This window comes from Dromiciops gliroides, chromosome 2 (genome assembly GCF_019393635.1).
Source record: "Dromiciops gliroides isolate mDroGli1 chromosome 2, mDroGli1.pri, whole genome shotgun sequence".
NCBI lineage: Eukaryota > Metazoa > Chordata > Mammalia > Microbiotheria > Microbiotheriidae > Dromiciops > Dromiciops gliroides.
In genome coordinates, this window is record NC_057862.1 from 504,239,971 (window position 1) to 504,267,253 (window position 27,283).

Here is a 27,283-nt window from a genome sequence, read left to right on the forward strand (position 1 = left end):
TCAGTAGATATGGTTACTTATCAGACAAAGGCTGCAATCCCAGTAGAAGCACACGCTAGATCATATCTCTAGAAGGGTTGCTTACTTGGGTGAAGGCTTTGTGACTGGGCTAGGAGCAGGACCAGTGATCTAAGGGGTAGGAGGGGTTGCCATTCTTGGAGAAGTGGGGCCTATGATCTGAACTTCTCTGTTTCACAATAACTCTTGGACTCCTGGCCAGCCTCTCATCAGCATCTGATGGGAGGTGATCAATGAATCAGGGGTAGTCGATTAACTTGTCCAGCACATGATGAGGGTGGAAGAGGAGAATGTAAAAGCTGGCTTTCAGCTTAACATTAAAAACACAACAACAAAGAAACAATAACAACAACAACCACAACCACCTTTATGATCTCTGCAACTGGTCCCACAACTTCCTGACAAACAGAGGGAGAAGAAATGGAAGCAATGTCAGATTGTATAGTCCTCGTACTCAAAGATCACTGCAGATAGTGACTGCAGCCATGAAATTAAAACACACCTCCTCCTTGGAAGGAAAGCTATGGCAAATCTGGACAGCATACTAAAAATCATCTTGCCAAAGGTCCATATAGTCAAAGCTATGTTTTTCCCTCAGTAGTAATATATGACTGTGAGAATTGCACTATAAGGAAAGCTGAGTGCTCTAGAATTGAAACTTTCTAATTTTTTTGCTGGAGAAGACTTTTGAGATTCCCTGGGATAGCAAGGAAATCATATCAGTCAATATTTAAAGAAGCTAATTGAAAGTATTCACTGGAATGTCAAATACTGAAGCTCAAGCTCAAATACTTTGGCCACATAATGAGAAGACAGGACTCATTGTAAAATACCCTGGTGTTGAAAAAATTGAAGGAAAAATGAAAAGGGGAGAACAGAGGATGAGATGGATAGATAGTGTAATGGAAGCAATGGACATGAGCTTGGACAGATTTAGAGATAGTGAAGGATAGAAGGGTCTGGAATACTATAGCCCATGGTGTCACAAGGAGCCTGTCACAACTAAACGACTGAACAACAACAAAAAGCACTTGTCTCTCCCCCAGGGTACTTGCTGTTTGAGCTAGGATGCTTGCCTTTCCCTATTAGAAAATGGTGGAGACAGATGGTCTCCTTCTCTAGACAGAGTGCTCTCCATGTTAGTAGTTGTAGCAGTCAGGTTAGAAGCAAAGCCAGTTGTGTGAAAGGAGAATGAGTAGTTGGAGGAAGGGGGGCATGACTTCTTAGGGCTTGAGTTTAAGGACCTGGAATGTTTCCACTGGGGTATCAGGGTTGGTGTTTGGAAAACAATGAGCTTCAACAAGACAAAGGCCAGATAAGCAATTGATAGTGATTTGGCAAAGTGGATTTGCAGACATTTATAAGTCAGACTAGATGCCATCTGGGCTCCTTTCTAACTCTAAAATAATGTGATTCTCTGAACACTACCAGAAAAGCTGCTATTGGGAAGAAATTGAAAACCTTAAAGGAAGAGTGAAATGCTGAGGACTACTTAAGTGGAGTAAAGGGTCATTGATCAGCTTTGGATCTAGGACTTTATCGGTAAAAGGTAAATTGAGAGCATCTGAAAGGATTTACTTCTCCCATCCCTACCCACTCAACTTATATCTAAAAAAGTTAAATAAAATAGTCAGCCACTATCTGGTATCTTTATTTTGTGTCAGATACAGTAACCCTTTTCTATATCCATTAAATACATAGGTTTTTTTGTTTGTTTTTGTTTTTGTTTTGTTTTGTTTTGTTTTACAGGGAAATGGGGGTTAAGTGACTTGCCCAGGGACACACAGCTAGTATGTGTCAAGTGTCTGAGGCCGGATTCGAACTCAGGTACTCCTGAATCCAGGGCTGGTGCTTTATCCACTGCGCCACCTAGCTGCCGCCTAAATACATGTCATTTCCTCCAAAAAAGTCTATTTTGACCAACCTAATTCCATTCGTGGGACATTAGGCACAAAAGTCCTTCATGTACTAGGTTGCATGTCTACTTCTTTTCCAGGTTAGATTTTGTTTTGTCTCTGTCCCTAACTTAGGTACTATAAACTTTTGGTCTTTTATGTTCCTCCTTGCTCTATTCCACGCACATCCAGGGTCAAGTGCAATTGTGTGTCCACAAAAAACAAACAAACAAACAAACAAAAACATTCAATAAAAGGAGCTTAAGTGAAGGAATAAATTGATGAGAAGCCATGCTGTTGTCAAATACATTCAGTCATGTGTGTGCTTTTATGTTCAATTGATCTCTCTCTGAACCGGTGAATAAGGGTAATGGTTCTTTCCTTCAGAAACTTCACAAAGGGTACAATGAATTTGGAGGTTTGACGCAGTATAAGGTAATGTCTTTGCAGAGCTAAAAAATCAGAACTCAGAAAAACTGCATTACTAAAGAGCACTAGAAATACTATTGAATTTTGTGAGTCAGAGCATATGAATACAGATTCCAGCTCTGATACAATAAAGTTATTACCTTAGGTAAGTCCATTCACTTTGATGACCTCCAGTTTCCTCCATTATGACACATAAAGATTGGTCGAAATGAGTATTAAGTTATCTTACAATTTTCAATATACAATACTATAAATATTATCAGATCAATAGTATTGAGTGCATAAGGAATTTTTTACCATAATATCATCATGTTTGTGATATGGAATGGATTTCTTTCATTAACATCAGAATTAACTTTTGAAATATATAAAACATATTACCTCAGTAATTTTAAATGCTAATAGTAATCTCCTAATGAAAATCAAGTGAAAATATATAGACACAAGCTCAACTGCTACTTGGTTTATGTATTGATTTTTTTTTTTGTCACTGTTTAGTTGTTTCAGTTGTGGCTAATTCTTTAATGAGGGGTTTTCTTGGCAAAAATTGTGGAGTGGTTTGACATTTCCTTCTCCAGATCATTTTACACTTGAGAAAACTGAGGCAAACAGGGTTAAGTCATTTGCCCAAGGTCATAGAAGTAGTAAGTTTCTGAGACTGGATGTGAACTCAAGTATTCCTGACTCCAGGCCTAGTGCTCTATCCACTGCGCAAACAACTGCTTACTGTGTTTTGATACCAGACTTAAACAAAACAAAACAAAACAAAACAATGGATCAGGGCATTTTCCTAAGTGGGATAGATATATTTTTATAGTTCCTTAATTTTTTCCTGAATACTCTACCTTTTTTTTGTTTGATTCGTTTTGTGGGACAATGAGGGTTAAGTGACTTGCCCAAGGTCACACTAGTGTCAAGTGTCTGAGGCCAGATTTGAACTCAGGTCCTCCTGAATCCAAAGCTGGTGCTTTATGCACTGCACCACCTAGCTGCCCCCCTCTACATTTTATGACTACGTTTTTTTTTTTTTTGTGGGGCAATGGGGGTTAAGTGACTTGCCCAGGGTCACACAGCTAGTATGTGTCAAGTGTCTGAGGCCAGATTTGAATTCAAGTCCTCCTGAATCCAGGGATAGTGTTTTACCTACTGCACCATCTAGCTGCCCCCATAAGCAGTATTTTAAAGCCAGGGTTAATGAATTTCAGTGAGGTCGATTATGTCAGATGTGGGTTTTGAATCAGGTTCCTTCCATACCATATGCATTGTTTTTCATTTTAACAGGACAGTTTCCCACATACCACAGATATCTCCAATGATGTAACTAACCTAGATAAACTCTAATGAAAAGTTCCTTCCAACTGTAAGTGGGATTCTTTCCCCTCATTTGCTCTCATTTCTCTTTTATTCTCATTCAGTTCTTTCTCTCATTTACTACCACATCTACAAGACAGCTTACCAGGACCAGTCTAACACTGAGGATGCACACCTCTAGGATGCACAACTTCTATCATTTTGGTAGGAATGTTAGAATAAATTAAAAAGTAAGTTGGAAAATATTAGATTTGTAAGCACCAAAAAAATTCAGGTCCAAAGAATAATTCAGAGCACTCAGAATGAAATGTAGACTGGATATATGCATTGATTAATGATGACAGGGGATAAGCATATATGTCCTTCACGTGATACACGTTCATTCTTTCACATTCTCCTCCATTTGTTTAACAGACCTTGGCAATGTGGAAACACTAAAATAAAGGTCAGAAAACTTCGTCACATCAGCAATAAACATAGAGAAAGTTTCTGGCTCTTCTGCTATCAACTTGACCAGTAGACCATAGAACTTTAAAGGGATCCTAAGGGCATAAAAGTAAAATATATACTTTCTGCTACATTTATATAAATGTAGCAGAAAGTATCACAGGGAACTAAAACTTCAGAAGGTATTGTATTCTAAGAAGAGAATCAAAGCAGAATTTGGTTCTGATTAATGTCATAGTTATTTAAGTCTCCAAGCTTTGGATATCCCTTCACTTCAATATTGCTTTTCAAATTTTAACTCTTAATTATGCTTCTAGAAATGACATTCACTCCAGTGGTAAAATAAGCCTTGGTTCCTTCCAATACTCCTCATTATGGTGATTACTTGCCTTGGCCAACTTCCTGATCATCAAAATTGGGGGAAAAAATTCCAAAAGCGCATCCAATCCTATTTAGACTGAAAAGCAAATCTCTTTATGCTAGGCCACCTCCTGGAGTTAGGGGCAGCAGGGCAAACCTTCCTCACCACAAAGTCTACTCCACTCAACCACCTACCAAGTCTCATGGCACAATTTTCTTCCCAGAAGGAGACTAAGAAATCCCTAAGAATATAATTTTCCCTACAAAAATAATCCCACGACTTCTTTTTTCCCGTCTTGTTTTCCCCAACCTATCTTGGCACCATAGTGAATGCTTGCAGACTGATTTAACAGAGTATTTTAAAATTTATACATACATAAACACACTTAATATTTTAGGGAGAAAACATAAAACTATGGAAAGAATACAGGAACAAAAAGTAATAAGTTAAAGTCCTATTTGTGAGGCTCACTACCTGTGTGACCTTGGGCATATTCATTTTTGATTAATCAAAAGATATCTACCCTTCCTGGAACTCACTTTTTTTTTTTGGAACTCACTTTTTTACATGAAAAATGAGGGTGGTTGGATTATAAGGTCTCTGAGATTCCTTCCAGCTCTAAATCTATGATCCTAAGAGCTTTTGCTAGATTTTTTTTCTATACTTGCAGCTTAGATTACTGGTATATCTAGTATTATTCTAGATAAATTATGGCTAAAAATATAACTTATTTTATTTACTGCTTAAATAGTTATGAACTTAAAAACACATTTTAATATTTATATTATGAAAACCTTTACAAATTGTCCTCAGTCATTTCAAATACTTAATAAATCCCTTTTGCTCATTCAGTCTTTCAAGAATTCTTTTAAAACTAGACAAAAGAGCTATTTCTCTCAATGAACTTGTATTCAATTTTCTTTCAGTTAAGGGAAGCTTCACAAGCTTAAATGATGCATCAATATTTTGATTAAGAGGACACTGATGTTTCATTTAGATTGTCAAATGAAATGCATAAATATCTACAAAAATACAAACTGTCCAGGTTAATTGAAGAGGAAATAAAATTCTTAAATAAGCCCATATTAGAAAATGAAATTGAACAAGCCATTAATGAACTCCCTAAGGAAAAATCTCCAGAGCCAGATGGGTTTACAGGTCAATTCTACCAAACATTTAAAGAACAATTAATTCCTATATTATACAAATTATTGGGAAAAATAGGTGAAGAAGGAGTTCTACCAAATTCATTTTATGACACAAATATGGTGATGATACCAAAACCAGGCAGAGCAAAAACAGAGGAAGAAAATTATAGACCGATTTCTCTAATGAATATGGATGCTAACATCTTAAATACGATATTAGCAAGGAGATTACAGCAAGTGATCACCAGGATAATACACTAATACCAGGTGGGATTTATACCAGGAATGCAGGGCTGGTTCAACTTTAGGAAAACTATTAACATAATCAACCACATCAATTAGAAAACTAACCAAAATCATATGATTATCTCAATAGATGAAGAGAAAGCTTTTGACAAAATACAGCACCCATTCCAAATAAAAACACAAGAGACCTTAGGAATAGGTGGAGCTTTCCTTAAAATAATAATCAGTATATATCTAAAACCATCAGTAAGCATTATATGCAATGGAAATAAATTAGAGGCCTTCCCAATAAGATCAAGGGTGAAACAGGGATGTCCATTATCACCTCTATTATTTAATATTGTACTAGAAATGTTAGTGTTAACAATAAGAAGAAAAAGGAATTAAAGGAATTAGAATAGGCAAGGAAGAAATAAAACTATCACTCTTTGCAGATGATATCATGGTATACTTAAAGAATCCTAGAGAATCAACTAAAAAAATTAATTGAAACAATTAACAACTTTAGCAAAGTAGCAGGATATAAAATAAATCCACATAAATCATCAGTGTTTCTATACATGACCAACAAAGTCCAGAAGCAAGAGAGAGAAAGAGAAATTCCATTTAAAGTGACAGTAGATAATATAAAATACTTGAGAGTCTACTTGCCAAGACAAACCCAGGAACTCGATGAACACAATTACCAAACACTTTTCACACAAATCAAATCAGATCTAAATAATTGGAAAGATACCAATTACTCATGGATAGGCAGACCTATTATAGTAAAAATGACAATTCTACCTAAATTAATTTACTTATTTATTCAGTGCCATACCAATCAGACTACCTAAAAATTATTTCATAGCGCTAGAAAAATAATAACAAAATTCATCTGGAAAAACAAAAAGTCAAGAATATCAAGGGAAATAATGAAAAAAATGCATAGGAAGGTGGGTTACCTGTACCAAATCTGGAGCTTTACTATAAAGTGGCAATCATCAAAACTATCTGGTACTGGCTATGAAATAGAGTGGGGGATCAATGGAATAGGCTAGGCACAGGAGACATGGTAGTAAATGACACTAGTAATGTAGTGTTTGATAAGCCCAAAGACTCCAGCTTCTGGGATAGGAATTCAGTATTTGACAAAAATTGCTGGGAAAACTGGAAGATAGTATGGCAGAAATTAGGCATAGACCAACATCTCACACCTTATACTAAAATAAGGTCAAAATGGGTACATGATTTAGATATAACAGGTGATATCATAGGTAAATTAGGAGAGGAAGGAATAGTTTACCTTTCAGATCTTTTGAAAGGAGAACAGTTTATGACCAAACAAGATGAAGAGAATATTATGAAATGCAAAATGGATGATTTTGATTGCATTAAATTAAAATGTTTTATACAAACAGAAGCAATGCATCCAAAATTAAAAGGGAGGCAGAAAGCTGGGCAAAAATTTTGGTGGCCAGTACTGATAAAGACCTCATTTCTAAAATATATAGGGAACTAAATCAAATTTATAGGAATCCAAGTCATTCCCCAATTGATAAATTGTCAAAGGATATGAACAGGCAGTTTTCTGATGAAGAAATCAAAGCTATCTATTTCCATATGAAAAAAATGCTCTAAAATCACAATTGATTAGAGAGATGCAAATTAAAACAACCCTGAGGTACCACCTGATGCCTGTCAGATTGGCTAATATGACAAAAAAGGAAAATAATAAATGTTGGAGAAGCTGTGGAAAAATTGGAACACTAATGCATTCTTGGTGGAGCTGTGAACTGATCCAATCATTCTGGAGAGCAATTTGGAAATATGCCCAAAAGGCTATAAAGCTGTGCATACCCTTTGACCCAGCAATACCACTTTTGGGTCTTTTTCCCAAGGAGATCATAGAAAAGGGAAAAGGACCCACATGTTCAAAAATATTTCTAGCTGCTCTTTTTGTGGTGACAAGGAATTGGGAATTGAGGGGTTGCCCATTAGCTGCGGATTGGCTGAACAAGTTGTGGTATATGAATGTAATGGAATTCTATTATGCTGTGAGAAACAATGAGCAGGAGAAGTTCAGAGAAACCTGGAAGGACTTGCATGAACTTATGCTGAGTGAGATGAGCAGAACCAGAAGAACATTATACACAGTATCATCAACATTATGTGTTGATCAACTGTGATAGCCTGGATTCTTTTCACCAATACAATGGTACAAGAAAGTTCCAGGGGATTCATGATGGAAAAGGCTCTCCAAATCCAGAAAAAACAACAACTACAGAACATGGATGCTGATTGAACAATAGTATTTCTTTTGGTTTTGGTGCTGTTGTTTTTCTATGCTAAGGTTTTTCCTTATTGCTCTGATTCTTCTCTTATAGAATGACTCATGCAGAAATATGTTTAATGTTGCTATGTATGGGTAGATGTGCATGTACATATATATGTATATAGATATGTATATATTTGTTATATGTGTGTGTGTGTGTGTGTGTGTGTGTGTGTGTATAACCTATATCAGATTGCCTGCTGTCTGGGGGAGAGGGGGAGGGAGAAAAAATTTGAAATTGGAAATCTTATGTAAATAATGCTGAAAGCTATCTCTACATGTAACTGGAAAATAATAAAACAATAAAAATATACAAAAAAAGAGGACACAGACTTCTTAAGTGTCTTTTTCTTTTAGCATTTATATTAGATTTTTTGTATCTTCAAATACTATTCTATTCATGAATAATATGGCTAACATTCAATCAAAAATAATTTGTTAAAGACTTTTAAAGTTACAGGCAATGTGTCAAATTCTGAGAATACAAGACAAAAGCAAAACAGTCCCTGGCATCAAGAAGGGTACTTATTAATGGGAGAGAAAACAAATATAAATAAGAATATACATATAAAATAAATATGGAATAAAGGAAACATACCCTTATTATCAGCCTAAAGGAAATGTAAATAAAAGGAAATCAATTATCTTATTCCCCCAATGGCTACTATGTTCTCTTTCAAAATACCCTGTATTTAATTACTTTACATCTATTCATATTTAACTTTATGTTGTTTTCTGGTTTAGGTGCTTCACTCACACCTGACTTTGTAACTCCATTTGGGGTTTGTTAATCATAAAGGTAATTTAATATTTTCCAGTTACATGTAAAGATAGTTTTCAACATTTGTTTTCATAAGATTTTGAGTTTCAAATTTTTCTCCCTTCCTTCTTCCATCCTCAAGACAGAAAGCAACGGGATCATTTGGGGTTTTCTTGACAAAGATACTGGGATGGTTTGCCCATTACATCTCCAGTTCATTTTACAGATGAGGAAACTAAAGCAAATGGGATTAAGTGACTTGCCCTTAGTCACACTGCTAGTAAGAGTTTGAGGCCAGATTTTAGTTCAGGTCTTCCTGACTCCAGACCTGGTGCTTATCTCTTGCTCTACCTAGCTGCCAACTTTATTTTACACACACACACACACACACACACACACGTACATAAGTGTGTGTGTATATATATATATATATATATATATATGTACACACACATATATACATATATAATACATATACATACACACATACATACTATACATATGATATACATGACTATGTATAGACATACATATGTCTATGTATTTATGTGCTCATAATATCTTCCCTCATTAAAATGTAAGTTCATTAAAAATGAGGACTATTTCATTCTATGTAGTTATATCCTCAGTGCCAGTATAGTAGCTAGAATATAATTAAAGCTTAAATAATTTTTGATTAATTTGAATGGCTTAGAGGGCAAGGAATTGGTACCTGGGAGGGAATAGGAAGGATTAATATCTAATTTTTTTCCTTTAGGCTGACATTCCCATTTCATTCAAACTCCTAAAATTGTCAACTCAAGCATCAATAATTTTAATGTTTTTAATTTCATTTTAACTCTTCATTGGGAAAGCAATAAAACACTTGCTTGTTTATATAGTTATGAGAGTTAAGTGACTTGCCCAGGGTCACAAAGCTAGTAAGTGTCAAGTGCCAGAAGCTGGACTTGAACTCAGGTCCTCCTGAATCCAGGGCCAGTGCTTTAACCACTTTACCACCTAGCTGCCCCTATATAGTTACTTTTGCAAAGCATTTCATACCATATACATTGTATCATTTGATGCCCACACCTACCCTGTGATATCATACACACACACACACACACACACACACACATATACACACACATTTATTATTGTCAAGAAACAGAGGCTCAGGACTAATTCCCTCACTTATCATCACATAGCTAATAATTGTAAGATATACATTTGAAGCTTAAAATTCTCCTGACTCCAATTCTTTGCATTCCATTCCATTGCTTCAAGAGGTTTGAAGAACTTTGGGTATTCTTAGTCTAAACTCCCCATTTCGTAGGTGAGGAAATAGGAGACATATTGAGGAAAATTACCTTCCAAAAGTCCCTGGTACCAAGATTCAAACCCAGATTTGTTGTTGCTTTTAGTTAAGTTGTGTCTGATTCTTTGTGACCAGATTTGGAGTTTGCTATTTCCTTCTTCAGCTCATTTTACAGATGAGGAAACTGGGGCAAACAAGGTTAAGTGACCTGCCCAGGGTCACACAAATAGTAAGTATCTGAGACGAGATTTGAATTCACAGAAATGAGTAGTCCTGATTCCAGGTCCACACTTTATGCACTGTGCCACCTAGCTTCCCTAAACTTAAATTTTCTGATTCCAAATTGACTTATTTTTCTAACACACCATACTATCTGTATTAAAGGATAAAGTCATATACTTCTATACACATTGTCAGCCATGATGACTGTCTCTTTTTCTTACTTCTATAAAATCCTTTATCTTTATTATTTTCTCCTATCTACCAATATTCACTCTTCATACTATTTGGGAGCAGGGGGAGGAAAATAAAAGCACTTCTCTCATACAGCCTATTTAATAATTTCATTGTTAATAATGCTTATCAGATACTTTCCTCCCCTTCTATTTTTACCAGAATCTTTTTTAAGCTCTATTTATAGCTACATATTTTATTTAATTAATTTAAACATATATACATATATACACATACAGAAACACTCACACACATATGTGTGTATGTGTGTGTGTGTATAATTGCAGGGCAATAAGGTTTCAGTGACTTGCCCAGGGTTACACAGTTAGTGTCAAGTGTTTGAGGCCACATTTGAACTCAAGACCTCAGGACCTCTTGAATCCAGGGCAGATCCTTTATCCACTGTGCCACCTAGCTGTTATTTTGCTCATTTTTACTTAGTGTATCAATTACATATTTCTGAGAAAAGTAAATCTACTAAACATTTGTGTGATTAATCAAACTGAGATATAGTAAATACCACTAGAGATCTGAAGAAAAATCAGAGAGCTCTAGACATTAAAGTAATTTACTAGACCACAGTTCATCAACCATTTTGACTCAGAGTGTCACTATTATGAATAAGGAATGCATGAGAGTATGATGGGTAAATCTAGAAAAGGGAAAACAAAGATAGATTAAGAAAAGTGGAAGTAGTATATATGTTGGGAAACAGAGAAAAGTGGTCAAACGGAAAGTTTTGAAAAATGGGAAGGAGAAAGAGACACGAAGGAATGACAAAGTTGAATAGTGAGATGAGCTCTGGACTTGACGTTAAAAGGACCTGTTAAAATCCTGTCATAACATTTACATTTATGACTTTTCATTTACCTTCATGGCCTGTTTTCAGTTTCCTCTTTTGTAAAATGAGGGAGTTGGACTAGACTATTTTGAAGGTCTCTTCCATCTCTAAATCCATGGTATTGTTAGGAATGTATGGAGACTGAACAATCAGGAACAGGATAGATAAAAAGATGAAAAGGGAGAAAAAGGTAAACCAGAAACAAAAAGATGTACTTAACAATGAGATAAGGTAGAGCACCATCAACAAAGACCTTCCCTATAGCAGTAAGAGCTGTATACCAATACACCAGGCTATTTCAATATTCCCTAAGATAATGTTGAAGGGATTGAAATGCTTTGTGACAGTGTCATATCTGAATAATAAATTTTAATGCCATTGTTCCTCTTTATCTTTTATACTATTTTGTCTGATTAGAGATGTTCTTTCAAACTTCATCTAAATTTGTGCCTAAGATATTGCTTCAAATTCCCTTTTATATAGACACTACAGAATAACAGCATGTAGCTGTTATTCTGTAGTGTCTATATAGTAGTACTATATAGCATGTAGTACTATGTAGCATTTGCCAATTTTATTTTTTTAAATGCCTGTTGTCATTATGCATGTTTTAATGTGAAACAATTGTTCCTGTAATTTACATATTTAATTTATCATGCTATATTGACTTCAAGGAGAAAGAAGAGTCCATCAATCAACAAATGATGCATTTGCTACTAGTTTAATTTAAAAGGGCAGTCACAAGATAATATAAAATGCAGAGCATCTTAAGAATATAGAACACTATATTGCTAAAGCATCAAAACCAATCCTTCTTTCTTCTCAATACATAGTTACATAAAACATTTATATTCCTATCAGGGGTACTTCATTTGGATAATTTTGTCAGGAAGGGGATTCTACCTTTGCCCTTGAATTTTCCCCTTTTATTCTTACCTAATGGGAGCTTCAGAAATGATGGAGCTTCCCTGAGATACTGAACAGTGATGGTAACTTCATCGCCAGCATTTCGTAATAGATGTACCTGTCAGTGTAACAAAGAAGAGCTACTTTACCACCACAAAAGGACCAGTCACATAAACTTATATGTAGTCTTCCTCCCACTCATTTGGGGTTGATAGTTACCTTTGGAGTGTTGAAAAAACTCAGACACATAGAATGTTCGGATAGAATTAATAATGACAGAAATAATGTTTCTTCCCAAAAAATTTCAATAAAATTCAGCATTTATTAAATATAAACTATATACATTGGCACTGGGGCTAAAACAAAGGAAAGCCACTGACCTCGAGATATTTGTATTCCATTAGTGAAATATGATGAGAGATATACAAACACAAGAAAATTTGAGGAGGGAAAAAAAACTAAAAAGCAGTAGGATCAGGAAAGGACTTCTATTAGGTTACCTGAGTAAAGTCTAATTTGTAAATATATGTATTTACAAATATCACTTTAATGTAATTTCAAACAAAAGAGAGGACTTACTGCAGCCTCCATAAATGACAAAAAAAACTATAATGCAAATTATAAGTGAAATAAATAATCATTAGTCAGGACTAGCATTAGCCTAATATTGGTCAACAGGGATTATGAAATACTAATCCTTAAAAATGACTTATGCTCATTGAAAGGTATCTCCACAGAAATTAATAGAGCTGGGGCAGCTACATGGCACAGTGGATAGAGCACTGGTCTTGGAGTCAGGAGGACCTGAGTTCAAATCTGGATACTTGACACTAACTGTGTGACCATGGTCAAGTCACTTAACCACAATTGCCTCACCAAAAAAATAAATTAATAGAGCTAATATGATTATTGCTTCTAGTAATTTACTACTATTGATAATATTTTTCCTTTTTTTTTTTTTTTAGCAAGCCTGGAATAGTTTCCTTTCTTGCCTCCAACTCTCGGAATCCCTGGTTTTCTTTAGAACTTAGTTCATGTGTCATCTACTGTGGGGGGTGACTTTCCTAAGCCCCAGTAATAGTGTTTTCCCCTGCAAGGTTATCTTATACACAATTCCAACATTTTTATTTACCTACATGTATTCATATCATCTTTCATAGCATTAAAATATAAGCTCCTTGAAGGCAGAAACAGTTTTGCCTTTTTATTTCCCCATTACCTAGCACAGTGATTGGCCCAAGACAGGCATTTATTAAAAACTTAATGTAACCCTATTAGGTTAAACTGTTTATATCCCTACACAGGAAGATAATACTCATAACTCTTAAGAACTGTAAATGTATTTGGGCAGAGAGAAGGACTTTATATAGAGGGTATAAATATAAATTGTCTTTGATGTGATGATACAAAAGAATTAAGGGGATAAAAAGGGAGTTTATGGGGAGGAGAGGAAAGGGGAGGTGGAATGGGATGAATTATATCATATGAAGAGGTGGAAAAAACCTATTATAATAGAGGGAAAGAAAGGAGGGGGGAACATGGTTTCAACCCTATTCTCATTAGATTTGACTCAAAGAGGGAATAACATATACGTTCATTGGGATAAAGAAACTTAACTCATTCTTTAGGGAAACAAAAGGGGAAGGGAAAGGGGGGGACTGAGAGAAGGGAGGACAAAAGCAAGGGAGAAAAGGGTAAAGAAAAGAGAGGGGGGTGATAAAAAGGGAGGGCAGATTGGGGGAGGCAGGGGTAAGAAGTAAAACGTCGGTGAGGAGGAATAGGGTGAAAGAAGGGGGGAAAAGTACAAAGGGGGTAAATAGAATGGAGGGGAATAGACAGTCAGTAATAATAACGGTGAATGTGAATGGGATGAACTCTGCTATAAAATGGAAGCGAATTGCAGAGTGGATTAAAAACCAGAACCCTACAATATGCTGTTTACAAGAAACACATTTGAAGCAAAGAGATACACACGGAGTAAAGGTAAAAGGCTGGAGTAGAATATATTATGCCTCAGCTAAAGTAAAAAAGGCAGGGGTAGCAATCCTTATCTCAGAGAAAGTGAAGGCAAAAATAGATCTCATTAAAAGAGATAAGGAAGGAAATTACATCTTACTTAAAGGTACTATAGATAATGAAGTAATATCAATATTGAATATGTATGCACCAAGTGGTATAGCATCCAAGTTCTTAGAGGAGAAGTTAAATGAGTTACAAGAGGAATTAGATAGTAATACTATACTAGTGGGGGATCTGAATCTCCCCCTCTCAGAATTAGATAAATCTAGCCAAAAAATAAATAAGAAAGAAGTGAAAGAGGTGAATAGATTACTAGAAATGTTAGACATGATAGATGTCTGGAGAAAATTGAATGGGGATAGAAAGGAATATACCTTTTTCTCAGCAGTACATGGCACATTTTCAAAAATTGACCATGTATTAGGGCACAAAAACATCATAGTCAAATGTAGAAAGGCAGAAATAGTAAATGCATCCTTCTCAGATCATGATGCAATAAAAATTACATGTAAGAAAGAGCCAGGGAAAAGTAGAATGAAAATCAATTGGAAACTAAATAATTTCATTCTAAAGAATGAATGGGCCAAACAAGAAATCATAGAAACAATCAATAACTTTATCCAAGAGAATGACAATAATGAGACAACATACCAAAATCTATGGGATACAGCCAAAGCAGTGCTTAGGGGAAAATTTATAGCTCTAAATGCTTACATGAATAAGAAAGAGAAAGAGGAGATTAATGAATTGGGCATGCAACTTAAAAAGTTAGAAAAAGAACAAATTAGAAATCCCCAATTAGACACTAAATTAGAGACCCTGAAAATCAAAGGAGAAATCAATAAGATTGAAAGCAAAAAAACTATAGAATTAATCAATAAAACTAAGAGCTGGTTTTATGAAAAAACCAATAAAATAGATAAAATATTGGTTAATTTGATTAAAAAAAGAAAGAAGAAAACCAAATTACCAGTATCAAAAATGAAAAGGGTGATGTTACCACCAATGAAGTGGAAATTAAAACAATAATTAGGAAATATTTTGCCCAACTGTATGCCAATAAATTTGACAATCTAAATGAAATGGATGAATATTTACAAAAATACAAACTGCCCAGGTTAACTGAAGAGGAAATAAAATCCTTAAATAAACCCATATTAGAAAAAGAAATTGAACAAGCTATTAATGAACTCCCTAAGAAAAAATCCCCAGGGCCAGATGGGTTTACGGGTGAATTTTACCAAACATTTAAAGAACAATTAATTCCAATATTATACAAATTATTTGGAAAAATAGGTGAAGAAGGAGTTCTACCAAATTCGTTTTATGACACAAATATGGTGGTGATACCAAAACCAGGCAAAGCAAAAACAGAGAAAGAAAATTATAGACCAATTTCCCTAATGAATATTGATGCTAAAATCTTAAATAAGATATTAGCAAGGAGATTACAGCAAGTGATCACCAGGATAATACACTATGACCAGGTGGGATTTATACCAGGAATGCAGGGCTGGTTCAACATTAGGAAAACTATTAACATAATCAACCACATCAATAAGAATACCAACCAAAATCATATGATTATCTCAATAGATGCAGAGAAAGCTTTTGACAAAGTACAGCACCCATTCCTAATAAAAACACTAGAGAGTTTAGGAATAGGGGGAGCTTTCCTTAGAATAATAAACAGTATCTACCTAAAGCCATCAGCAAGTATTATATGCAATGGAGATAAATTAGAGGCCTTCCCAATAAGATCAGGGGTGAAACAGGGATGTCCATTATCACCCCTATTATTTAATATTGTTCTAGAAATGTTAGCTTTAGCAATCAGAGAAGAGAAGGGAATTAAAGGAATTAGAATAGGCAAGGAGGAAACAAAACTATCACTCTTTGCAGATGATATGATGGTATACTTAAGGAATCCTCGAGAATCAAGTCAAAAATTACTTGAAACAATTAACAACTTTAGCAAAGTAGCAGGATATAAAATAAATCCACATAAATCATCAGCATTTCTATACATGACCAACAAAGTCCAGCAGCAAGAGATAGAAAGAGAAATTCCATTTAAAGTAACGGTAGGTAATATAAAATACTTGGGAGTCTACTTGCCAAGACAAACCCAGGAACTCTATGAACACAACTACCAAACACTCTTCACACAAATCAAATCAGATCTAAATAATTGGAAAGATATAAATTGCTCATGGATAGGCAGAGCTAATATAGTAAAAATGACAATACTGCCTAAATTAATTTACTTATTCAGTGCCATACCAATCAGGCTACCTAAAAATTATTTTATACAGCTAGAAAAAATAATAACAAAATTCATCTGGAAAAACAAAAAATCAAGAATATCCAGGGAAATAATGAAAAAAAATTCACAGGAAGGTGGGTTAGCGGTACCAAACCTGGAGCTTTACTATAAAGCGGCAGTCATCAAAACTATCTGGTACTGGCTAAAAAATAGAGTGGTAGATCAATGGAATAGGCTAGGCTCAGGAAATGCAGTAGTAAATGACACTAGTAATGTAGTGTTTGATAAACCCAAAGACTCCAGCTTCTGGGATAGGAACTCAGTATTTGTCAAAAACTGCTGGGAAAACTGGAAGATAGTATGGCAGAAATTAGGCATAGACCAACATCTTACACCTTATACTAAAATAAGGTCAAAATGGATACATGATTTAGACATAAGAGGTGATACCATAGGTAAATTAGGAGAGAAAGGAATAGTGTACCTATCAGATCTTTGGAAAGGAGACCAGTTTTTGACCAAACATGAGATAGAGTATATTATAAAATGCAAAGTGGATGATTTTGATTATATTAAATTAAAAAATTTTTGTACAAACAGAAGCAATGCATCCAAAATTGGAAGGGAGGCAGAAAGCTGGGAAACAATTTTTGAGGCCAGTGCTTCTGATAAAGGCCTCATCTCTAAAATATATAGGGAATTAAATCAAATTTATAAGAATCCAAGTCATTCCCCAATTGAGAAATGGTCAAAGGATATGAACAGGCAGTTTTCTGATGAAGAAACCAAAGCTATCTATTCCCATATGAAAAAATGCTCTAAATCTCTAATGATTAGAGAGATGCAAATTAAAACAACTCTGAGGTACCACCTGACACCTATCAGATTGGCTAAAATGACAAAAAAGGAAGATAATAAATGTTGGAGAGGCTGTGGGAAAATTGGAACACTAATGCATTGTTGGTGGAGCTGTGAGCTGATCCAACCATTCTGGAGAGCAATTTGGAATTATGCCCAAAGGGCGATAAAGCTGTGCATACCCTTTGACCCAGCAATCCCACTTTTAGGTCTTTTGCCCAAAGAAATCATGGAAGGGGGAAAGGGACCCACATGTACAAAAATATTTATAGCTGCTCTTTACGTGGTAGCAAGGAATTGGAAGTTGAGGGGGTGCCCATCAATTGGGGAATGGCTGGACAAGTTGTGGTATATGAATACAATGGAATACTATTGTGCTGTAAGAAATGATGAGCAGGAAGAGTTCAGAGAAACCTGGAGGGTCTTACGTGAGCTGATGATGAGTGAGATGAGCAGAACCAGAAGAACATTGTACACAGTATCATCAACATTGAGTGTTGACCTACTGTGATGGACTATATTCTTCTCACCAATGCAATGGTACAGAAGAGTTCCAGGGAACTCATGATAGAAGAGGATCTCCAAATCCAAGAAAAAAAAAAAGAAAGAAAGAACTGTGGAGTATAGATGCTGATTGAACCATATTATTTCTTTTGTTTTGGGTGCTGTTGTGTTTTTTTTTTCTATTTTGAGGTTTTGCATCACTGTTCTGATTCTTTCTCTTGTAACAGGATTAATGCAGAAATAGGATTAATGTTATTATGTATATATATATGTGTGTGTGTATATATATATCTATATGTATATGTATAGAGATATATAGATATAACCTATATCAGATTACCTGCTGTCTAGGGGAGGGGGGAGGGAGGGGAGGGAGGGAGAAAAATCTGAAATTGTAAAGCATGTATAAACAAAAGTTGAGAACTATCTTTACATGTAACAGAAAAAATAAAATATCTCATAAAAAAAAAAAAAACTTAATGTAGTTGGAGGCTGGGTGGTATAGTGAATAAAGCATTGAACCTGGATTCAGGAGGACCTGAGTTCAAATCCTGACTCAGACACTTGACATTAGTTCTGTGACCCTGGGCAAGTCACTTAATCCTAATTCCCCAACAAAAAAACCCAAAAACCAAAAACAAAAAAAAAATATTGTTTGATTTATTGGTGCAAAGTAAGCATTACATTAGCATTTTTCTCTATTCAATAATGATTTAGATTATTTTTCATGTGATTATAAATTGTTTTGATGTCTTTATGTAAAGAAACTTTGCAAAAATTTATAGTTGCTATTTAATTTCGTCTTATATAAATTTAAAAAGAAATAATAGGGGGCAGCTATGTGGCGCAGTGGATAAAGCACTGGCCTTAGATTCAGGAGGACCTGAGTTCAAATCCGACCTCAGACAGTTGACACTTACTAGCTGTGTGACCCTGTGTGCCCAGCACCCTTCCCCCAAAAGAAAGAAGTAATATAATTAAAAAAATTTCTAACTAAAATATCTTGGCCTGTGAAAAAAGTATTAAAATGAATCAATATTTAATTTGTCTTGTAAATTATGATGTAATGAATGATGTAACTAAATGATGAATACATAATTCTGAAGTCTGTTGGTATTGGCATGATGACTAGAGATGGGATTTGTATGGCAATTATATTATCTAATAATTTGTTATATGTATGCTAATTCCCATGCAGATAAAACTTTGGATATAATCAGGACCCCTAATTTATAATAAGAATATTTAATTTAAAATAAGAATATTCTCATATATAAAATGAAGGATTTTATGAAAATTAAATGATTAATAGATTTGGATTAAATCAATGAATCAACATTTTTGTAAGGTTTCTGGCATTTCTCATCCATCTTGGATAATAATTTATTCTAGAAAATTTTGATAATGTGAATTTTTATGTATCTTGCTGCCTTCTTTCTTCAGTTCATATTGGAAAGTTTAAAAAAATGAGGTATAATTTTCTTACACTTTGATGTCTACTAGATTTAAGTCATATAGTAGAATCTCCTTTTAAAAGTAATTTTTCAACATGTACTATATACTGTAATTAAATGTTACACAATTTTGGCTAAATGCAAGAAAATCACCACAAATCATAAAATTCATCTTTCTGGTGATGGAACTATCACTAAGTCATTTGTGGCCCTCATCTTCCAAGAAAATCTGTTAATTTCAGAATGAAAAAATATATATATTTCAATGCAGATTTATATGTATTGTAAGCATTCCAGTTATGACCAATTATCTGTGATGTGAATAATTCAAAATAGCAGCTCATAACCCAAATCATTCCTATATGGTTTAAAAACACATTTATGTACATAAACAGAAAGTGTTTAGCATATATTTCTGTGCTGTAAACATGTAAATGGTGAAATGTTTTACATTTTTAGAATTCATCATACATCAACTCATTAACAGACACAATGCTAAATATTAGCTCAAGAAACACTGTACAGAAACCTTACTTTTCTTTGGATTTCATGATTAATTATTTAAAATTTGCCACCCTCTACAAAGCATCACCCTACTCCATAATGTTTTTTTCTTATTTGAGGCTACCTTTCCATTTCCTTACCTTCCTTAGTACAAATGAACTAGTATATTTTTCTGAATATAGTGTCTGAGGCCGGATTTAAACTCAGGTCCTCCTGACTCCAGGGCAGGTGGTCTATGCACTGCACCACCTAGCTGCCCCGCTTAACATCTCTATATCTCAATTTCCTCAACTATAACATGCCAGAGATGGACTTGCTATATTTATTCTTTCTTTTAAAAAGTAATTCTAAATTGCTATGCCTATAAAATACAAATATAGGAAGGATCTTAAAAATATTTTAATCTACCTTCCATTTTAGAGATAAGAAAACTGAGATCCAAAGAGGATAATTGATTTTCTGAAAATTACTCATGTAGCAAGTAGCAGAACTGTGATTTTATTCCCTATCATCTCTTTCTAAATTTGGTTCCCCGATTTGTATCATAGTTATTTGGATCTCTGTCTTTACTTCTATCCTAGTAAGGGAGTTCATAAAGAGCAGCTTCCAATAGCTCCTTAGGGGATTAGCTGTCACATGATATGAAAGACTAAGTGATCAACAAATTATAGGATAGAAAAATGTTCACTTTTTAAGCCCCTTTCTGGTAGCTGATAACCAATTATGTGGTTTGTCTCTCAATGATCAAACTCATTCTTCAGCCACTATGGTCCTACATTTCCTCAGTTCACCTCTTCTCATCACTCTGCACACCTCAAACCTTTTCTTTGTTCCCCCTTTCAACACTAAGCTCACTGATGTCTTCTCAGGACAATAATAGATTAACCACATTCCATCCACTAATAGCAGCACCTGCTTAGGTGTAAAGATCCACACATCACCTCTAGTAAATTCAGCAGAAACAGCTGAAAAAAACAATAACAATTATTGCTAGAAGTTCATGATCAACTGTGTTGTAGACCATTAGGAAAGAGGATAGACCTCCTGATTTAGAGAAGCTATGTTGGGGCAGGTAGGTGTCACAGTGGATAAAGCACTGGCCCTGGATTCAGGAGGACCTGAGTTCAAATCTGGCCTCAGAGACTTGACACTTACTTAGCTGTGTGACCCTGGGCAAGTCAATTAACCCTCATTGCCCATCAAAAAAAATTTTTTTAAAAAAAGAAGCTATGTCATCTTTATCACATCAATTAACATCTCTAAACTTCACTTTATTCATCTTCAAAATAAGCACACTAATACTTGTACTAAACAACCCATTTATTCTTTTTTAGTATATAATAAATAACAACAACAACAACAAGGACAACTAACATTTATATAGAATATAGTATGTGCCAAGAACTGCAGTAGGCACTTAATGTTGAACTTTATAAATTACTAAACATTTATAATTGTAAACTATCAAACTACTCACCATTATCACTTTGAGGGAAGGGATTGAATTTTTCTCATCTTTTCTTATAGTTGCAACATATGTAACAGCTACTTAATATGTTAAAGATAATACCTATAACAGCACTTGAATTATATGAAAGGATAGTATTCTATTTAACAATTTTATTTCTTCTGGCTATCCCTGCTGAATAAAGGTAATTTTGCTTACCATGAGTTTCCATGTTTATATATATATATATATATATATATATATATATATATATATATATATATATATATATATATATATATACATACATATATATATACTTCCATTGTGATCCCAAAATCTAGCCATTAAAATGAATTTTTATGTAGCCAGGAACAAAACAAAAATGGAGTTTAACACATGCACTAGATTTTTTGGTTAAGTACATTGTAGTTAGTCTGCTCAATAACATGAAATTAAATTGCATATGTAAAGCTATAAATATTTGTTTTTAAGCACTATTACAGTCAGATATTAAAGAATAATTTATGCTGTTATAAGTTCACATGTCATTTTTCCATTATAAGAATATCATAGTACCTCTAAATAGATCCTTACATCAGACTCAATATCATAATGGATCCTTTATACTAAAATTTGTACTATATTTTCACTTTTATAGATTCTCAAATTATATTAGATGTAAGAGAATCTAGATCTCCTCTAATCAAATTCAGTAAGAAGGAGAATAATATGGTGCTAATATATTTTTTGCCCAATGTCAAATGAGTTATTTGCAGAGCTGGGATTTGAAATCAGGTCTCCTGACTATTAGCCTTTTGTTCTTTATAGACATCCATCTTGATTAATCTTCTAGCAAGGCACAATAAATTTTAGTACCTCCATCAATCCCCACCCTGCAACTTTATATATATATATATATATATATATATATATATATACACACATATACATATACATATATGTATATGTATATATATGTATATGTATATGTATATATATGTATATATATGTATATATATATATATATAATTTTTTACAAGCATTCTACTTTTATTTCAAGAGATTCCAGTTATCCTAATGACAATTCAGAAAGTTTAAAAGAATGATTGAGGGATTGAGAAAAGTTCTATAACTTGGAAATGGAGGTTTCTCAAGATCATGTAAGATAACTAAAAATGCAGGTTTAATTCATAACAGTGTATTTTTGTGATAACTAGTTAGGACATTTTCTAAAGATTCTTTTTTACCATTGGATAACTTGATTACTTTCAGAATCTGACTATACCCTTGAGTATAACATTTTATCCACATTTGAATACAAATGTAACATTAATTACTTACTAACAATAGAAATACATTGATACTTCTATTTAAAAATTTTTCTCTTTCATGGTATGATATATAGCTAACAATAAGGATGGAGATTGAGGGAATAACTTTATTCAATTTTTGAACCATGAAATTGAAAGTTTCTCAGGTCCCTTCCAGCTCTAGCTCTATGATGCAATTTGAAGCCAAAATGACTGGCTTACAAATTGTCTCTCTCTCTCTGTCTTTCTCTGTTTCTCTCACTGTCTGTCTCTATCTCTTCTTCTCTCTCTATCTGTCTCTTTGTTTCTTTGTCTCTCTGTGTGTGTCTCTCTTTCTCTATCTCTCCCTCCCCTTCCTCTCCTTGTTTATTTCTATTTTCTCTTTCTTTTTGTCTCTCTTACTCTCCACAGTCTTTCCCTCTCCATCTCTATCTCTTTCTCTCTGACCCCCATCTCTTTGTGTGTTTCTCTCTCCATCCCATTAGTCCTGCCTATCTGCAGTACTTCTTCCACTTCTCTATAATATTCCAAAGGTCACTGAGAATCTCAGAAATCTAGTATTAGAAAAAAATAGGAATATAAATTATTGAACTTATCAACTTTCATTTATTCAATTGTTTATTTAAGAATTATGTATAGAACACCTACTGCACACACATAATAAAATTTTCACTATAGTTTCTTTTTGTCAAAGTAACTAGGAATAAAAAGACAAACATTTTACAATTCTCCTAAAACTAAACTGATGCCATTTGATGTTACTGACTTTTTAAAATGAGGACTTTAATTAAAATCTCATTTGGCATTCATCTTCTTTTTCTTTATCTACTTGCTCTCCAGTAGAAGTGTTCAAAGTAAAGTACTGAAATTCTGAAATACTGTATTCTTACAGAAATGTTAAATATTACTGAAATCCTCAAAGTATTGTCTAAGCAACAAAAGAAGCAAAAATGTCAAATATCATAGTTAATCCACAAACTAGATAATTTTCTTTGAAAATTAAAATGTTTTCAAAGCAACATTGATAGTTAATAGAATAAAAACCATGTGCTGATAGATGAATAAGCATTTTCCAGTACTCTAAAATTTTGGCTTAAATAACTGTTTACTTACTGCTGGTTCCTATCCAAATCATTGAATTAATAATAATTAGTCACTGGCATTTAAATAGCACTTAATGCTTCATATTTGCATAAATTGGTAATGATTATAAAATTGCCTCACAGCAATCTTGGAAGATAAATACACTGTAAGAAAAGATGCAACTAAGATCCCTTTGTCAGTGGTAGGGCTTGAAGCCAGATTTTCTTATTCTTTATCCAGTGTGTCGTTTTTTTTTTTTTACACCAGGTAAACAGTACGAAAAATGCATTATCTACTATTTATCAACTTATTGTTATTTTTAAAGAAAATTCTTAAATATATATCTAAATCCTTTTTAATTAAAAATGCAATAACTATAAAACACACGTGCATTAATTTCAGGCAGGAGAATCTATTTCTTCATCAATTATCATCTTGACACTCTTTCAAATCTAGTCAATTCTCCTAATGACAGACTCAGTCATTAGGTTGTCCCTGAAGTATACTAAGTAAGTGAAGGGCAGTTTTATCAATGATAGACTTACAGTACATTTAATTAAAGGATTATTTCCAAGAAAGACTGAAATGCTTTCTGTGATGTGTACTACATTAAACAAACTGATAAGATGACAATGCCAGTTCAGTCTCCTTTGCCTTGGAACCATGACACCAAACTGCTCAATTTGTTTATTTTTGTTTTTAAATATGACAATGATTTACAAGTGGCTGACATAGCCTTTTTTTCATTTTTAACCAATGAATGGAAAAGGAAGCCTGTTTCTTCAAGGAAGATACTCATTAGCATTTCCCAAGCTATGGCAATCTTCTAAAACAGATCATGGGAAAAAATAGCTAATGGTTTAGAAGTCCAAAAACAAATCCTCACTGACCTCCCTCCATTCTTTTTTTTTTTTTTAAGTGAAGCAATTGGGGTTAAGTGACTTGCCCAGGGTCACACAGTTAGTAAGTGTTAAGTGTCTGAGTCCGGATTTGAACTCATGTACTCCTGACTCCAGGGCCAGTGCTCTATCCACTGTGCCACCTAGCTGCCTCCTCCATTCTTTCTTAAAACATTTTTTCTTCAAAAGTTAGCATCAGGTCAGATCAAAATGGTGCAATTTAACTTTACATTGTGCAAAATAACCCTGTGCAATATTACCTTACATTGTGTGAGGGTATGCAGAGAGATCATTCTAGTTTACTACATTTTGACATAGTATATAACAGGGACAAAGCCAGAGTTCCCACTGAAGTTATTTTCCAATGTGTAAGAAGGATAAGGAAGTAAGCCTAGGTTACTAAAAACTCTAAACAATTTCTAGCATATCATAACAACCTGAAAGGGCTCGACGTACAGGGAAGGAACATGAGAGTGTCTGTTGTGCAAAGACCAGAATAGTTCAGATCTATTACTCTGAAGTTGACCAAGAAATATTTTTTTTCTTTTTAGCTACCATAATTCACAAAGTCTCTCCATCATATTGAGAAGAGTTTATGATACATAATGCTCATAGTTTTCAATACAGTTGTATTATTATTGTACTAAATATATAATTAATACATTCTATATCATTATGATATGAATAATGGATATATTTGTTATTATTTAAGCTCCCTTTCCATCTTTAAAATGTGCTTTGTAAATATATTTACATAAGGCTTGAGTGTAAGTCTTAGTGGATTGACTCACGTATTTTGTGAAATATATAGTTAAGTTGAATGAAAATACTTTTCTACTCTTTCTTGCTGAATTAAAAAAAACAAACTAATATAGAAAACTTGATCATTACAAAGAAAAGGGGGGGAGCCAAGATGGCGGAGAGGGAACAGCAAACTCCCTGAGCTCTCCTTCTGTTCCCTCAAAAAGAACATTAAATCAAGCCTCTGGACTGATTCTGAAACTACAGAACCTGCAAAGGGACAGAGAGACACAGTCCTCCAACCAGAGATAATTTAGAAGACTTCACAAAAAGGTTGGTCTGACTCGGGCAAAAGGGAGGCCCAGCGCAGGGCAGCAACCCAGCGCCGAGGGGGTCAGGGCAAGTCAGCAGGAGCTGCGGGCCACAGCTGAACAACTGAGGCCCCTGGAACCTGGTTCAAAAATCTGGTGGCCAAGAAGGACAGTGAAAAAACCTACCTGCACCGGCCGGGAGGGCGACGAATGGGTCAGGCGGGAACAGAAGCCAGGGTCCGGCACCTGGCTAGCCGAGCGCACCCAGACAGGAAGTGCAGGGCAGGGGATCTCCACACACCATAAGGCCTCAGAGTAAAAAGCCAGTCACACTGCACCTATACCCCTGCACAAGAAGCCCAAAACAGGGACCCTGGTGCCCCGAGAGCAAACCTCAACTTAAAAAATAAATAAATAAGCTGCAATAATGAGTAAGAAGCAAAAAAGAGCCCTCTCCATTGAAAGCTTCTGTATCAATAGGGAAGAAGCCAACACAAACTCAGATGAGGACAATACCCTCAAATTGCCTACATGTGAAGCCTCACGAGGGAAGGTGAATTGGTCTCAGGAACAAAAAGCTTTCCTGGAGGAGCTCAAAAAGGATTTTAAAAATCAATTGAGAGAGGTAGAAGAAAAAATGGGGAGAGAAATGAAAGCAAAACAAGAAAACTATGAAAAAAGAATCAGCAGCTTAGAAAAAAGGAAGCACAAAAATTGACTGGCCAAATGGGAAAAAAAGTGCATAATCTCACTGAAGAAAACAATACTTTAAAAATTAAAATTGGACAGTTGGAAGATAAGGAATCCATGAGACACCAGGAATCAGTCAAGCAGAATAAAAAAAATGAAAAAATAGAAGAAAATGTGAAATACCTCACTGGAAAGACAACTGATCTGGAAAACAGATCGAGGAGAGACAATTTGAGAATCATTGGACTGCCTGAAAGCCATGACCAGAAAAAGAATCTAGAAACCATATTCCAGGAAATTATTAAGGAGAACTGCCCTGATATCATAGAATCAGAGGATAAAATCATCATTGAAAGAATCCACCGATCACCTTCTGAAAGAGACCCCAAAAGGAAAACTCCAAGGAATATTGTAGCCAAATTCCAGAATTATCAGGTGAAGGAGAAAATACTCCAAGCAGCCAGAAAGAACCAATTTAAATATCATGGAGCCACAGTCAGGATTGCTCAGGACCTGGCAGCTTCAACATTAAAGGACCTCAAGGCTTGGAATATGATATTCTAGAAGGCAAAGGAGCTTGGATTGCAGCCGAGAATCTATTACCCAGCAAAAATGTGCATTTTCTTTCAGGGGAAAAGATGGACATTTAATGACATTGGGGACTTTCAATCTTTCCTGGTGCAAAGACCAGAACTGAATAGAAAATTTGATCTCAACATACAAGACTCAAGAGAAGTTTAAAAAGGTAAACAGAGGGGGAGAAAAAAA

The 27,283-nt window shown here is 34.6% G+C and overlaps 1 protein-coding gene across 1 annotated transcript in view; it reads right to left on the reverse strand.

The window, feature by feature from the left end:
* Positions 1 to 27,283, reverse strand: part of SNTG2 (syntrophin gamma 2) — a 612,266-nt gene that overhangs the window by 298,159 nt on the left and 286,824 nt on the right. Inside the window, exon 7 of the mRNA XM_043985274.1 lies at positions 12,457 to 12,544. Coding sequence (XP_043841209.1) covers positions 12,457 to 12,544 — 88 coding nt within the window. The remainder of the gene's footprint in view (positions 1 to 12,456; positions 12,545 to 27,283) is intronic.